The sequence below is a fragment of the Oncorhynchus tshawytscha genome, linkage group LG28, assembly GCF_018296145.1.
Source record: "Oncorhynchus tshawytscha isolate Ot180627B linkage group LG28, Otsh_v2.0, whole genome shotgun sequence".
NCBI classification, from domain to species: domain Eukaryota; kingdom Metazoa; phylum Chordata; class Actinopteri; order Salmoniformes; family Salmonidae; genus Oncorhynchus; species Oncorhynchus tshawytscha.
The window spans coordinates 11,587,557-11,603,476 of record NC_056456.1 but is presented as its reverse complement, the minus strand read 5'-3'; the positions used below and the strand labels follow the sequence as shown (position 1 = coordinate 11,603,476).

Sequence of the window (15,920 nt, the reverse complement as noted above, 5' to 3'; positions counted from 1 at the left end):
TGCATGTTAAACTTGAGTACGATTTTAAGATATGTCGTATATTCCATAAATCATTTCTCTATCTATGGTGTTTTTTTGCAAACCATCAAACAATGTGCCCTCATAGTCTTACATTTTCAGACTCTACAAAAAGGAGACCATGTTTGCTCACTCACACATTGTTGAACCCATATTTAAGTGTAGCTATGCCCAGACCAGAGATGCTATACTTATTTTAAAAAACGTTTCATTTTATTTTCATAGGCATTTTTACAGGCTAAATCAAAACTGAAATGCACCATGGCTTATGGGGCTCCCGAGTGGCGCAGCAGTCTAAGGTACTGCATCTCAGTGCTAGAGGTGACACTACAGACCCTGGTTTGATCACGGGCTGTATCACAACCGGCCGTGATTGGGAGTCCCATAGGGCGGTGCGTAATTGGCCCAGCGTCGTCCAGGCTAGGATTTGGTCGAGGTAGGCCATCATTGTAAAATAAGAATTTATTCTTAAATTGCCTAGTTAAATAAAGATAAAATATATATGTTTATCATGGATACAGAGTTTTAATAACATTGTATCATTTTCACCTCTATAAGGTACCTTCATCCTATCATATCTTTGATTAGCACTGGATTCACTAACAAAATCACTGGCAGCATAGGAGTAAATGACACCTCACAATTACCTTTCAAATGCCATGTTGTCCAGTAACTGCCTCCTGAGGAGATGATGTCGATACCAGAAAGACTCAGGCCTTCGTCTCACTTTAGCCCAATTAGAAGAGTTTGTGTATGGCGCTCTCTTTTTAACTTTACACTGGGTATTGTTGTATGTGTTTATTTTTAGGGTACACACAAACTGAACTGGCACACTACCTACTAAAAGAGGCCTCCTACTTTAAAGATAGTTGGACAACAGAGTAAATATAATCACACACACACACACACACACAGACTAGATTTAACAACTCAACATTGCCGCCTAGAGGTGATTGTGTGGGTGAACTGTGAGTGTGAGCCCGTCTCTCTGTTTTGGAGGTCTCCAATGTCATGTACTGTACAGTAGGAACACACAAAATCCGTTACTGGATACACATTACTTGACTTCTTTTAAAATAAAAACTTGAACCTCATTTTTAATAAAAGCACAAAGAAGCATATTTAGAATTATTTTAATCTGTTCCATTTTATTTACGTTAGACCCATTTTCTATGTTATTACGTGTAAAAGGTAGGCTAGCAGCATTATGTTAAAAAAATAAAAATAAAAGTAGACATTTGCATTTAACTAGTACATAATTCAATATTTTGAATAAGTATATACTTAAGCAATGCCCGAGGGAGTGTAGTATATGGCCAATATACCACAGCTAAGGGCTGTTTTTATGCAAGACGCAATGCAGAGTGCCTGAATACAGCCATATACGACAAACCCCTGAGGCGCCTTATTGCTATTATAAACTGGTTACCAACTTAACTAGAAGAGTAAAAAGTAATCTTTTGTCATACCCGTGGTATAATATATTTATAAACTGGGTGATTTGAGTCCTGATTATAAACTGGGTGGTTAGAGCCCTGAATGCTAGGCTACCCTGGGGAGGCAGGGTAGCCTAGTGGTTAGAGCGTTGGACTAGTAACCGGAAGGTTACAAATCTGTCATTCTGCCCCTGAACAGGCAGTTAACCCACTGTTCCTAGGCCATCATTGAAAATAAGAATTTGTTCTTAACTGACTTGCCTAGTTAAATAAAGCTTTAAAAAAAAAAAAAAATGGTGATTGGCTGAAAAACATGGTATATCAGAATGTATAGCACAGGTATTTTTACTGTTCTTACTACATTGGTAACCAGTTTATAATAGCAATAAGGCACCTCAGGGTTTGTGGTATATGGCCTCTAACCACTACATCACCGGGCCAAGCTTCCTGCCATCCAGGACCTCTATACCAGGCAGTGTCAGAGGAAAGCCCTAAAAAAAGACTCTAGCCACCCTAGTAATAGACTGTTCTCTCTGCTACTGCACGGCAAGAGGTACTGGAGCGCCAAGTCTAGGTCCAAAAGGCTTCTCAACAGCTTCTACCCCCAAGCCATAAGACTCCTGAACATCTAATCAAATGGCATTGTTGGTTAAGGGCTTGTAAGTAAGCATTTCAATGTAAGGTCTACCTGTTGTATCCGGCGCATGTGACAAATACAATTTTATTTGGTAACCAGCTTATAATAGCAATAAGGCACCTCGGGGGTTTGTGGTATATGGTCAATATACCACGGCTAAGGGCTGTACGCAGGCACTCTGTGTTGCGTTGTGCCCTAAGAACAGCCCTTAGCTGTGGTATATTGGCCATAAACCCCCCAGGCCTTATTGCTTAAATTTAGTCACGCCGACTAACATAAATATCTGTTTTAACCTCTGCACACACAGACTTTGATGACTTTTAAACAACATGTTCAATGTGAGCTAAACAAACACAAAGAATACACCCCTGATACCAGTGGAGGCTGGTGGGAGGAGCTATAGGAGGACAGGCTAATTGTAGATGGAGCCGGAGTCAAACGTCGTTTGCGCATGTTTGATACGGTTCCATTAAATCCATTCAAGCCATTACAATGAGCCCGTCCTCCTATAGCTCCCCCCACCAATCCTCCTTTGCCTGATACATGATCTGTGAAAAAATCCCTTTACATTTTTACTCAGGGAATATTTTGTCCAGAGTGCATATTTTGCTGTTGTACCGCAAAAGGAGAACTTGCTCAAACTGATCATCAGTCAAACCATTCCTTTTAGGGGTGAGAATGTTCCCGTTATGACTGAAGAGGCGCTCCACAAGAACACTTGAGGGTAGGATGGCATTGAATTTGAGGAACAGCTTTCTCACTCTCTGGAAGTATTTCAGGCAACTGAGACTTTTGCTAGTTCCCTCGAGGTACCTCCGGACTTCCTCTTCTGCGTCACTGTTGCCAGTCCCAGGTCCGAAACTAAAGAATTCGTCTTCTGACTGCACGTTGTCGCTGCTGATTGGCGCACCACCAGTCGGCTCCAATCGGGTTGCCTCAGCCACCAGCATCAAATGCATGTCTTCTCTCTCAGCTTCTGGTAGCCACCACAAACGGAATTGTGGTGTAGTTGCTGTCGCCATTTTTGCATCCAGACTGGCAAAGAGCTGTTTGAAACGGGAATCTATTGCGTCTAGAACAGGGTTGATGACGTCCAAGAGATAGAGCGCAAGAGTTTTCTTCTCACATAGCTTTTTCTTCAATGTGAGTACCGTAGGTATGACCAGTCCAAGAAAACATTTTTGCTCTCCTTGGAAGAGTTCCAGTGCAAAAGCAAGTGGCTTGAAGACATTTATGTATTCTTTTAAAAATGCTATCTCATAAGATAGCAGTCTTGGGACCCCAAAGCTGTCGCAAACATCCATTAGTTTTGTTTCAGGGAGAGAGACCATCTTTTCCACTGCAGAGTATTCAGAGATCCAGCGACTCACACAAGGAGCAGTCAATTTCATTTTCTCTATGTCCTCCACTGCTGCTATAGCCAATGGGTATTGGTGGACGCTGTTCCATATGGCAAAACATTTGGCCATTGCGCTGCAGTACACTTGGGCAGTTTCTCCCCGTGATAGAACTTGCACTAGATCGTGGGAGGCAATCAGATTCAATGCGTGCGATGCACATCTCTGGTGCGGCAGCAGAAAGAGGTGCATGGGCTCATCTGCTCCGTCAAGTATGGTGCCCACGTCCTGAAATTCAACAATGTCATCTTCATAGTTTTCATTGTCCCCCTTTGAAAACTCTTTGAAGACTTTGACAAAGTTGCTGCCATTACCAGTGACTGTAGCCTGAAGTTTGTTTTCAATATTGTAAGCCAAATGAATCTCGTGTATTTTGGCTGCAATTGTTTCAAATGTGTGCGAGCCCCGTATTCTGGCACAGGCAAGTGCAGCAGACTTCCTCTCCAGCTCATTCTTCTCAATCCAATGACATGTCATCCCAATGTAGCTTCTGTTGTGAGCTGACCAGATATCAGCTGTAGTGCACACAGATTGTACACTGTCCAGCTTTTCCTTTAGTTCCTCCTTCATTTTGGAGTATGCCATCATAATTCCATTGATAAAAGTATTTCGGGTCATGGACATCTTCCCTCCACTTAAGCCCTCAATCAACTTCCTGAAAGCAGGCTGTTCCAAGACAGACAGCGACTGGACATTTTCCACCATAAAGTTGAAGACCAGGGTGTTCACTTTTGGCTGTGACGTCATTTGATTGACAAGGTTTTCCAACTTGGATTTCTTGTAGCGTGGCCCCTTAGGAGACTCTGTGGGTGATCCATTGGGTCCATCCATCTCACCTTTAGGAGACTTCAGATACATGATTGCATGCTTTCTCTGAAATACAATCAAAAATAAAATGTATTAATACACCTTCATTTACATCATTATATCAGAACATCCCTGTTGTATTTTTTTAACAGACAGGTTGGGTAAAATGCTTTGGGGATTTACCTATTTATTATCATATGTAGCAGAGCCAGATACTGTCGCATAATCTTTTGAATGTGCTTCAAGATTATATCATCAAATTTAATTTAAAGCGGTAATCAGCAGTTGAAACTACAACAAAGCAAACTCCCCACCTGTTTTCGGTAAAAAGCTGAGAGACAGGGCTGGAGAAATGTAACCACTCTCAAATTCATAGACAGAGCTATGAATGTGAGGACTGGTCATCCATTGTAGTTAAGGCTATGTAGTGTTTGTTTACATTTAATTTGATTACAAATATTGGTGTAAAACAAGCTTATATTTCAGCTTCTGAAGGAGTATGACATTTGAACTAAGCTCATGAGGCATTTATAAGTTATATTCTTCAAGAACCAAGAATCAATATCATTAATATCATCTAAAAAATTGTGGCACCTGCTCGTTTAAGATATATCTGTGGATTAATTTACTTCAAATCAAATCAAATTTGATTTGTCACATACATATGGTTAGCAGATGTTAATGCGTTGTGTAGCGAAATGCTTGTGCTTCTAGTTCCGCCAATGCAGTAATAACCAACGAGTAATCTAACTAACAATTCCAAAACTACTACCTTATACACACAAGTGTAAAGGGATAAAGAATATGTACATAAAGATATATGAATGAGTGATGGTACAGAACGGCATAGGCAAGATGCAGTAGATGGTATCAGGTACAGTATATACATATGAGATGAGTATGTAAACAAAGTGGCATAGTTTAAAGTGGCTAGTGATACATGCATTACATAAAGATGCAGTAGATGATATAGAGTACAGTATATACGTAGACATATGAGATTAATAACGTAGGGTATGTAAACATTATATAAAGTAGCATTGTTTAAAGTGGCTAGTGATATATTTTACATCAATTCCCATTATTAAAAAGTGGCTGGAGTTGAGTCAGTGTGTTGTCAGCAGCCACTCAATGTTAGTGGTGGCTGTTTAACAGTCTGATGGCCTTGAGATAGAAGCTGTTTTTCAGTCTCTCGGTCCCTGCTTTGATGCACCTGTACTGACCTCACCTTCTGGATGATAGCGGGGTGAACAGGCAGTGGCTCGGGTGGTTGTTGTCCTTGATGATCTTTATGGCCTTCCTGTGACATCGGTTGGTGTAGGTGTCCTGGAGGGCAGGTAGTTTGCCCCCGGTGATGCGTTGTGCAGACCTCACTACCCTCTGGAGAGCCTTACGGTTGTGGGCGGAGCAGTTGCCGTACCAGGCGGTGATACAGCCCGACAGGATGCTCTCGATTGTGCATCTGTAGAAGTTTGTGAGTGCTTTTGGTGATAAGCCGAATATCTTCAGCCTCCTGAGGTTGAAGAGGCGCTGCTGCGCCTTCTTCACGATGCCGTCTGTGTGGGTGGACCAATTCAGTTTGTCTGTGATGTGTACGCCGAGGAACTTAAAACTTACTACCCTCTCCACTACTATTCCATCGATGTGGATAGGGGGGTGTTCCCTCTGCTGTTTCCTGAAGTCCACAATCATCTCCTTAGTTTTGTTGACGTTGAGTGCGAGGTTATTTTCCTGACACCACACTCAGAGGGCCCTCACCTCCTCCCTGTAGGCCGTCTCATCGTTGTTGGCAATCAAGCCTACCACTGTTGTGTCATCCGCAAACTTGATGATTGAGTTGGAGGCGTGTGTGGCCACGCAGTCGTGGGTGAACAGGGAGTACAGGAGAGGGCTCAGAACGCACCCTTGTGGGGCCCCAGTGTTGAGGATCAGCGGGGTGGAAATGTTGTTACCTACCCTCACCACCTGGGGGCGGCCCGTCAGAAAGTCCAGTACCCAGTTGCACAGGGCGGGGTCGAGACCCAGGGTCTTGAGCTTGATGACGAGTTTGAAGGGTACTATGGTGTTAAATGCTGAGCTGTAGTCGATGAACAGCATTCTCACATAGGTATTCCTCTTGTCCAGATGGGTTAGGGCAGTGTGCAGTGTGGTTGAGATTGCATCATCTGTGGACCTATTTGGGCGGTAAGCAAATTGGAGTGGGTCTAGGGTGTCAGGTAGGGTGGAGGTGATATGGTCCTTGACTAGTCTCTCAAAGCACTTCATGATGACGGAAGTGAGTGCTACGGGGCAGTAGTCATTTAGCTCAGTTACCTTAGCTTTCTTGGGAACAGGAACAATGGTGGCCCTCTTGAAGCATGTGGGAACAGCAGACTGGGATAGGGATTGATTGAATATGTCCGTAAACACACCAGCCAGCTGGTCTGCGCATGCTCTGAGGGCGCGGCTGGGGATGCCGTCTGGGCCTGCAGCCTTGCGAGGGTTAACACATTTAAATGTTTTACTCACCTCGGCTGCAGTGAAGGAGAGTCCGCATGTTTTGGTTGCGGGCCGTGTCAGTGGCACTGTATTGTCCTCAAAGCGGGCAAAAAAGTTATTTAGTCTGCCTGGGAGCAAGGCATCCTGGTCCGTGACTGGGCTGGTTTTCTTTTTGTAATCCGTGATTGACTGTAGACCCTGCCACATACCTCTTGTGTCTGAGCCGTTGAATTGCGATTCTACTTTGTCTCTATATTGACGCTTAGCTTGTTTGATTGCCTTGCGGAGGGAATAGCCACACTGTTTGTATTGGTCATGTTTCCGGTCACCTTGCCCTGATTGTACCTTTTATGGAGATAATTTTTATGAAGAACATTTTCGTAATTTGTTGGCACATGAAGCCCATTCAAAAAACTACAAGGCTGAGAGGGCAGTTACACTGACCACCAGTAGTAGTACCCCATATGTCCACCAGTAAAACATGTCCACAAGGCTGTCCACCAGAGTAGTACCCCATATGTCCACCAGTTATGTCCACAGTAGTAGTACCCCATATGTCCACCAGTATGTCCATGATATACATTGTCCACCAGTAGTAGTACCCCATATGTCCACCAGTAGTAGTACCCCATATGTCCACCAGTAGTAGTACCCCATATGTCCACCAGTAGTAGTACCCCATATGTCCACCAGTAGTAGTACCCCACATGTCCACCAGTAGTAGTACCCCATATGTCCATGATATACATTTCATTAAGGGTGCACCCCCCCCTTTTCGAGTAGGTGAAAATTACGATGCATTGCAATGTTTGAATATAATGTCTATTACAATGTTAGAATTTCATTTCCAAGTGACTTTTTTTTGCCTGATTGTGTGATTGGTCCATGCTATACATTATCCTTGGGACTCCATTGACGTTGAACTGTAAAATAGTTATGGCAAGGTCTAGTGTGGTAAGAATATGGCGACGCATGAGGGAACCAATGAAATGTCCGTATAGGCTCGATGAAATGTACCGACACCCAATCAAAACACAGTAAAACCGTCATTATTTTATTGTGAAAGAACGTTAGTAGCTAGGCCGGAGGTGGTTTATAAAGTTGGTACGGGACACATGTTTTACATCCGACCTGCTTTTTTAACCCACCATAGAACATGTTCATTGAAAGCATTCAACTCACCTCTAAATGTTTCTTCAGATTTGATGTCGAGTTCTTGGAGGTAGACAATATGCGGATTTTGGGTTTGCATAGAACACACTGGACGGTCATATTTTTTTCTCTTAATTCCTTGAAAATGAAATGTTGTCTATATTGCCAGAAATGGAAAGATGTGGCATGAGCACCGGTATCCATTTTTAAGAAATTATCTGCGCAATGTGTCGTATTTAGTGCGAGACTGCAAGCGTTTAAACAAGGGGTGTATTCATTTCGGCAATTCTGTTGCAAAACTTTTCGTCTGTTACAACAGAAACAGTTTACTCCAAACTGAAATTATTTATTTTTTACGAAAACGAGACTTTCTATTGGACAGATTCAGGTAGGTCCTTCCCCGTTTGTTCCGCTTGCTCTGTTTGCACCTGATGTAGTCTAGTCTGGTGCTGTTAAATTATTTTAAACTGTAAACATTTTCCGTTACAAGACGTAATGAATTACACCCCAGACAAAGCGCACTGCAATGGCCTGATTACGTAACGACGTAATCTGGATTACTTGTAATGCGTTACTACGATTGGTTGCTTTTTAACCAAGTAACCCAGCCCCCTGTGTGTTTGTGGACATGTTCCAGGTTGTCTTTATTGCAGTCGGTGTGATCACATCTCAGGAGATATTGATGTGGCTCCTTTATTATTCCCCCAATAGAGTGTGTCCCTAATTATATTTTAAAAGGAACTGAATGGCAATCATTTGACCAAATGTCACCATATAAAGATTATATTTTGATCTTGAGGCATATATCATAGAGATTTGGTTTAGTTTCATTGAAACTTTTTTTTAGTAACTGAAGAGCATTATTTTTTTTATTTGTCACATGCGCCAAATACAACTTGTGTACAGTTGTGACCAAAAGTTTTGAGAATGACACAAATATACATTTTCACAAAGTCTGATGCCTCAGTTTGTATGATGGCAATTTGCATATACTTCAGAATGTTATGAAGAGTGGTCAGATGAATTGCAATTAATTGCAAAGTCCCTCTTTGCCATGCAAATGAACTGAATCCCAAAAACATTTACACTGCATTTCAGCCCTGCCACAAAAGGACCAGCTGACACCATGTCAGTGATTCTCTAGTTAACAGAGGTGTGTTGATGAGGACAAGGCTGGAGATCATTCTGTCATGCTGATTGAGTTCGAATAACAGACTGGAACCTTCAAAAGGAGGGTGGTGCTTGGAATTGTTGTTCTTCCTCTGTCAACCATGGTTACCTGCAAGGAAGCATGTGTCGTCATCATTGCTTTGCGCAAAAAGGGCTTCACTGGCAAGGATATTGTTGCCAGTAAGATTGCACCTAAATCAACCATTTATCGGATCATCAAGAACTTCAAGGAGAGCGGTTCAATTGTTGTGAAGAAGGCTTCAGGGCACCCCAAAAAGTCCAGAAAGCGCCAGGACCGTCTCCTAAAGTTGATTCAGCTGTGGGATCGGGGCACCACTAGTACAGAGCTTGCTCAGGAATGGCAGCAGGCAAGTGTGAGTGCATTGCACGCACAGTGAGGCGAAGACTTTTGGAGGATGGCCTGGTGCCAAGAAGGGCAGCAAAGAAGCCTCTTCTCTCCAGGAAAAACATCAGGGGACAGACTGATATTCTGCAAAAGGTACAGGATTTGGATTGCTGAGGACTTGGGTAAAGTCATTTTCTCTGATCAATCCCCTTTCCGATTGTTTGGGGAATCCGGAAAAAAGCTTGTCCGGAGAAGACAAGGTGAGCACCACCATCAGTCCTGTGTCATGCCAACAATAAAGCATCCTGAGACCATTCATGTGTGGGGTTGCTTCTCAGCCAAGGGAGTGGGCTCACTCACAATTTTGCCTAAGAACACAGCCATGAATAAAGAATGGTACCAACACATCCTCCGAGAGCAACTTCTCCCAACCATCCAGGAACAGTTTGGTGACGAACAATGCCTTTTCCAGCATGATGGAGCACCTTGATATAAGGCAAAAGTGATAACTAAGTAGCTCAGGGAACAAAACATCGATATTTTGGGTCCATGGCCAGGAAACTCCCCAGACCATAATCCCATTGAGAACTTGTGGTCAATCCTCAAGAGGTGAGTGGACAAACAAAAACCCACAAATTCTGACAAACTCCAAGCATTGATTATGCAAGAATGGGCTGCCATCAGTCAGGGTGTGGCTCAGAAGTTAATTGACATCATGCCAGGGTGGATTGCAGAGGTCTTGAAAAAGAAGGGTCAACACTGCAAATATTGACTCTTTCCATCAACTTCATGTAGTTGTCATTAAAAGACTTTGACACGTATTAAATGCTTGTAATTATACTTCAGTATTCCATAGTAACATCTGACAAAAATATCTAAAGACACTGAAGCAGCAACATTTGTGGAAATTAATATTTGTGTCATTCTCAAAACTTTTGGCCACGACTGTACACCTTACCGTGAACTGCTTACTTATGAGCCCTTAACCAATAATGCAGAGTTTATAACAAGTAATAAAAATGTGCTAAATAAAGTAAAGGAAAAATTTTAAAATAGCAACAACAAAAAAGCAGCATATGTCTAGTGTGAAGGAATGTGAATGTACAGTGCATTCAGAAAGTATGCAGGCCCCTTCACCTTTTCCACATTTTATGTTACAGCCTTAATCTAAAAATGAAATAAAAATTTAAAAAACACATCAATCTACACACAATACCCCATACTAAAACAGCGAAAACAGGTTGGCCAATACCATCACCTGGCCAATACCATCCCTACGGTGAAGCATGGTAGTGGCGGCATCATGCTGTGGGGATGTTTTTCAGTGGCAGGGACTGGGAGACTAGTCAGGATCGAGGGGAAATGAATGGAGCAAAGTTCAGAGAGATCCTTGATGACAACCTGCTCCAGAGCGCTCAGGACCTCAGACTGGGGCGAAGGTTCACCTTCCAACAGGACAACGACCCTAAGCACGCAGCCAAGACAATGTAGGAGTGGCTTATGGAAAAGTCTTGAGTAGCCCAGCCAGAGCCCTGAACATCTCTGGAGAGACCTGAAAATAGCTGTGCAGCGACTCTCCCCTTGCAACCTGACAGAGCTTGAGAGGATCTGCAGAGAAGAATGGGAGAAACTCCCGAAATGCAGCTGTGCCAAGCTTGTAGTGTCATACCCAAGAAGATTTGAGGCTGTAATCACTGCCAAAGGTGCTTCAACAAAGTTATGAGGAAACAGTCTGAATACTTAAATGTAAATGTGATATTTCAGGTTTTTATTTTTAATAAATTTGCTAAAATGTCTAAAAACCTGTTTTTGCTTTGTCATTATCAGGTATTTTGTGTAGATTGATGAGGGGAAAAACAATTTAATCCATTTTAGGATTAGGCTGTAACGTAACAGGATGTGGAAAAAGTCAAGGGGTCTGAATACTTTCCGAATGTACTATGTGTGTGTGTGTGTGTCGCCAATATGCGTGTGTGTGTGTGTGTGTCCGTCTGTCTGTGTGTTTGGAGTGTCAGTGTAGTATGTGTGAGTGTGTGTGGTTAGACTCCAGTAAGTGTATATCGAGCTTGTGCAAGAGAGTCAGTGGAAAAAAAGAAGGGGGTCAATACAAATAGTCCTGGTAGCCATTTGATGAACTTTTCAGCAGTCGTATGGCTTGGGGGTGGAAGCTGTTAAGAAGCCTTTTGGTCCCAGACTTGGTGCTCCGGCATCGCTTACCGTGCAGTAGCAGAGAGAACCGTCTATGACTTGGTTGTTTGGACTCTTTTTAACAATTTTTAGGGCTTTCCTCTGACACCGCCTGGTATAGAGGTCCTGGATGGCAGGACGCTCAGCCCGAGGGATGTACTGGGCCATACGCACTACCCTCTGTAGCCAAATGTCACCATTTAAAGATGATATTTGATTTTAGGGAAATATAATGTAGGCCTAGTATCAGTACAATGTCATTGATCATTTTCATCCCGAAAGCGCCACTGCTCTACAAACAATTTCTCGTTGGGAATGGCAAAGCATAAGCTGTAATGCAAATTTTTGCTACCTATAGAGGCGGTGATATAATGACAATGTTTCACTACCTACAGGGGAGGTGATAGGCCTACTTCACAAGACTCTTCCACATTGTCTTGAAAAAGGTCAGTCCCACCCAATTGACTTTATATGCACGCTAATCAGTTTTTTTATTTTTCAAGTGCGCCCTCTAGCTTTTCTAACGCTGTGTCTTACTGTCTGTCATGAATTAAGGAAGCGTGACTGACTGGTTGTGACAGCACACCACACTTGATCCACAGGAGTCCGGCAGAGACGTGCCTGTGTGCTCGCCAAAGCTTCCATCTGTTTGTGCGCGACTGGTGAGGAGTGTCCGTTATTCACTATCCTTATGCTCTCCCCCCTTGCCAATGCCCTGCCACCATGCCAACTATGGTGGTGAGAGCTATATTTACAATCAGTTGTCATGATACTGGTTCAATGAAAAACAAGAGTAAAATATTGATACCTTGTAGCCTAATGTAATTGTTGAAATATGAAACTACCAACAATGAGAAAACAAATCTAATTTTACATTGTACCACTATAGACTTCGAAAATACTCATCAAAAAGAGACAAAGGGTTAATGTATATATTCATTTTAATATGACCTGTTTATATAAATCTTCCTAAGAGGTGTGCACACTGCAAAACACATACTGGCAAATAGGGAATATAATTAGTTATGGGACAAGCAGGTTGAACAATGCAGTAAGCCAGGGTGGCTAGCCAGAATGGTAGGCAAAAATGCCAGAGATTCAAAAGTCAATGAAATGTTGTAATCAGGTCTTGCCATATTTTAAGGGGCTACAGAATTTACTTTTCTTGTTATGTTTAAAAGTGTAAATGAAAAAGATACTACAAATTGATTGCACATTGCCATTTTTGTGCCATAGTGCGCATCAACTCTGGTGTCTGAACAAAAATAGTCTCTCCTCTATCCTGAAGGACAAGTTACACACAAGCTGAACACATGAGACAATTCACATATCTACCCTGCAAATTCTGTCTTTGTGTTTCCCTCCACCCCTCATCTTTTATTGTTTCTCTCAGACATTAAATTATATGAATTTTTCAGTCTCACCCTTTTCCCTCCCCATTCCTCTTTCTCTCCATCTTTTCCCTCTGTGCTCCTCTCTCCATCATGCAGGCTGTCTCCCTATAGGGGGAAAACCAAGAACCCGGAGAAGGTGGAATACTTCCAGCCACCCATCAGGTTTCCCCTCTCTAGTTTGAGGTAGGCCTTGTCTCCTCTCTCCATGATCACTAGGCCTGCGTTGGTGGCTGCCTCCCGCGTCACATCCATGTCCCCAGCGAAGGCTGAGATCATTGGCCACCCATTCAACATCAGACTAACCTAGAAACAACCACACGGTTAGTCTCAATGTCAAACAACTAACTATTTGTGGGACATGCATGGTGCTATGCTACATGCTCTATGTTTACGGCATGTACAGTATGTCTCTCACCTGGATAGTTTGTCTGTTGTAGGCCTTCACTACATGGAAGTTGAAGCTGTAGACTCCCCTCCTGGGGGCTAGGAAGACACTGCTCTCCTGGTCAAAGTGATTGCCCACATTCACCAGGATCTGAGGTAAGAAGAGAAAGGGAGAGAATGAACACAGGAGGATAAGAGAGATAGAGAGTGATGGGGTATAGAAATCAATCATTCATCAATGATCAATCAAAGAGAAACAAATCAGTCAAAGATAATTAATGAATAAGAAATCATTGGTCAACGTCACCTGTTGATGTACTACTTTATATGGTCAATATTAATTTTGAATTTTCTCACCTGGTCGAAATAGATGATCATGGTGCGGTTGCTCATGTCTGTGGGCTCGTGGTTTGTCTGGCGGGTGGCAGAGAAGGCCACCCGGCCAGTGCCTGAGCGTACTGACATGCCCAGGGCATTTCCCGCTGGCTCAGAGTTGGGAGTGGAGTCACAGATCACCAAACACTTTCCTTCCAGGACTATAGGCTCAGTGTCATTCTGGGCCTGGGCCCCTAGAGGCCCCCATAGGAGCAGCAGCCCCAGCAACACTGTGGGCTCTAAGGTGGATGAACGAACCACCCTGGGATACATGCTTTTAACTGTCTTTTTTGATTGTATATCTGTTATTAATTCTAGTATGGAGGAGAGTCACTTTGAAAGATTACAGACATAGATAAATATGCCCAGGCTAAATAGATTTAAAATGCTAAATATTCTCTCGGGTCACTCAGGTCCTAAAATGTCTCACAATTGATGTTGTAGCTGATATTCAGCAGGATCATTAGTATCCTCAATTGGTTGGACTTGGTCCACCACCCTGTTCTATGACAGCAGTCTCCTATCCCACCTAGTGGAGACGCTGTGTAGGAAGTCTCCCAGTAATAAATATAGAGGTTTGTCAACAGGTAGGACTCAGACTGACAACCAGGAGGGTTTGGAGTTATCAGTGTTCAGCAGAAGTCGACGAAGTCAACATACAGTCTCTCCCCCTATTTACCCCACACTATCTGTCTGTCTGTCCTTCCCTCCCTCTATCTCTCTCACTCTGTTCTCATGGATATCTCTCCTGTGATTCTGTGCTGGTTTGCAACAGTGGCAGTAGGTGGCAGGATAGCATGGGCAAATAGACGTTTGTGTGCGTTCCAATCTACTGCATCATCACACAGGACCTGAGAGAAGGAAGAATACATAGTGGGAGGGATAGATGAAGAAAGGTAGAGTGAGGAATCTCGGCTACCATGGAAGAGGATGAAGAGGATGATGAAGAGGAGGATATTGTTAGGGGGAGGGAGAGGGAATGAGGTAACGTTCTGGACCGGTGTCAGGGGAGGATGTAGAATCCAGGAGGGAGTGAGAAAGAAAGAGGGAGTGGGGGAACAACTCCGCTGAGAGACCATCTGTCTTTCACACGCACTCTCTACCTCCTGACGTTCCATAACATGCCCCCCCCCCCTTCCTCGTACCCACCATGTTCACACGTAGTTTCTCCATCATCCTCTTGTATTTTCATACAAATTCCTTAGGTGTTTATCGTTTCACAATTACGGAGAAGAAAGCACTTCGTCCTCAATTGATATTATAGATAGAACAACATTTTAGACTGTTGTAGACTGTACCCTCTTTATTATGGGATTTTCTCACTTTCCTTCTAAAATAATCTCTACATGTCGTCAATTCAAGTGCAAAAAAGACACTCTGACACACCTCTGATGATCACATTCTCTATGACACTAGTGATTAACACTGTTTTATGAACCACCTTATAAAACCACCACACACTCTTTCTTCGAACACACACAGACGCACTCTCTCACACCAACCCAAAATAGTTTTTTTAGAGAGTTGGTCCCCAATATTCAACAGTCAGAAGATTAGCAGTTTTCCTGAACAATTCAAGATGTTAACACAAGGAAATTGCAGGACTATGCATTTATTCACTGAGTACTGTCAGGCAATCCTGGAGTCTAAGTTTAAGTTCATAAAGAAATAGTTGAGGGTATCACCTGTTTCAGTTTGAAAGGTGTCGTCCTTATTTTCCATATCGGGTGAAGTACAATTTTGCTCCTTGGAGATGGAGTGATAGTCACATATTCCTCATAACCACTTTCTACTCTGTTCTCTCACATTCTACAGGATCACAGAGACCTCCCTTTGAAACAGGCATCTAAATGGCCATGCCAGAGGACCCACTGTGTTATAATCTCTCTCCCTCTCTCTCTCTCTCTCTCTCTCTCTCTCTCTCTCTCTCTCTCTCACACTCTTTAATTCTCTGTCACTCACCCACCTACTCATTTTCTCTCTAACAATGAAAGTGGCAGTGCAAGTATTGCATCTGAGATGTTTTAATGTTGAAGGTAATTTTGTGACATTGTTTAGTCTGACACGAACTATGACATTGATTTAAAGCATGTGAATCTACCTTGAGCATCTTCCAGCGAATCCCTTTCAATATAATGG

At 42.9% G+C, this 15,920-nt stretch overlaps 2 protein-coding genes across 2 annotated transcripts; both read right to left on the bottom strand.

The window, feature by feature from the left end:
• Nucleotides 1-2,332: 2,332 nt before the first annotated feature.
• LOC112226452 lies at nt 2,333-8,399 on the bottom strand. Its single transcript, XM_024390827.2, has 2 exons — nt 7,956-8,399; nt 2,333-4,361 (listed from the first exon to the last, which is right to left on the bottom strand). Exons 1-2 carry the CDS (start codon nt 8,127-8,129, stop codon nt 2,664-2,666), a joined length of 1,872 nt encoding a protein of 623 aa, XP_024246595.1. The 5' UTR covers nt 8,130-8,399; the 3' UTR covers nt 2,333-2,663.
• Nucleotides 8,400-12,551: 4,152 nt separating this feature from the next.
• LOC112226709 (cerebellin-1-like) lies at nt 12,552-15,646 on the bottom strand. Its single transcript, XM_024391207.2, has 4 exons — nt 15,467-15,646; nt 13,764-14,632; nt 13,438-13,557; nt 12,552-13,325 (listed from the first exon to the last, which is right to left on the bottom strand). Exons 2-4 carry the CDS (start codon nt 14,052-14,054, stop codon nt 13,128-13,130), a joined length of 609 nt encoding a protein of 202 aa, XP_024246975.1. The 5' UTR covers nt 14,055-14,632; nt 15,467-15,646; the 3' UTR covers nt 12,552-13,127.
• Between the last annotated feature and the right edge of the window lie 274 nt (nt 15,647-15,920).

Bases quoted from the DNA above. Each gene is read 5' to 3' on its own strand.
- LOC112226452 (XM_024390827.2), bottom strand. From the start codon at position 8,129: ATGGATACCGGTGCTCATGCCACATCTTTCCATTTCTGGCAATATAGA. The intron at 4,362-7,955 runs GTGAGTTGAATG...ATTGTATTTCAG, and splicing joins ATCTGAAGAAACATTTAGAG to AGAAAGCATGCAATCATGTA.
- LOC112226709 (XM_024391207.2), bottom strand. From the start codon at position 14,054: ATGTATCCCAGGGTGGTTCGTTCATCCACCTTAGAGCCCACAGTGTTG. The intron at 13,558-13,763 runs GTGAGAAAATTC...TTCTTACCTCAG, and splicing joins TGATCATCTATTTCGACCAG to ATCCTGGTGAATGTGGGCAA. The intron at 13,326-13,437 runs GTGAGAGACATA...GGTTGTTTCTAG, and splicing joins ACAACAGACAAACTATCCAG to GTTAGTCTGATGTTGAATGG.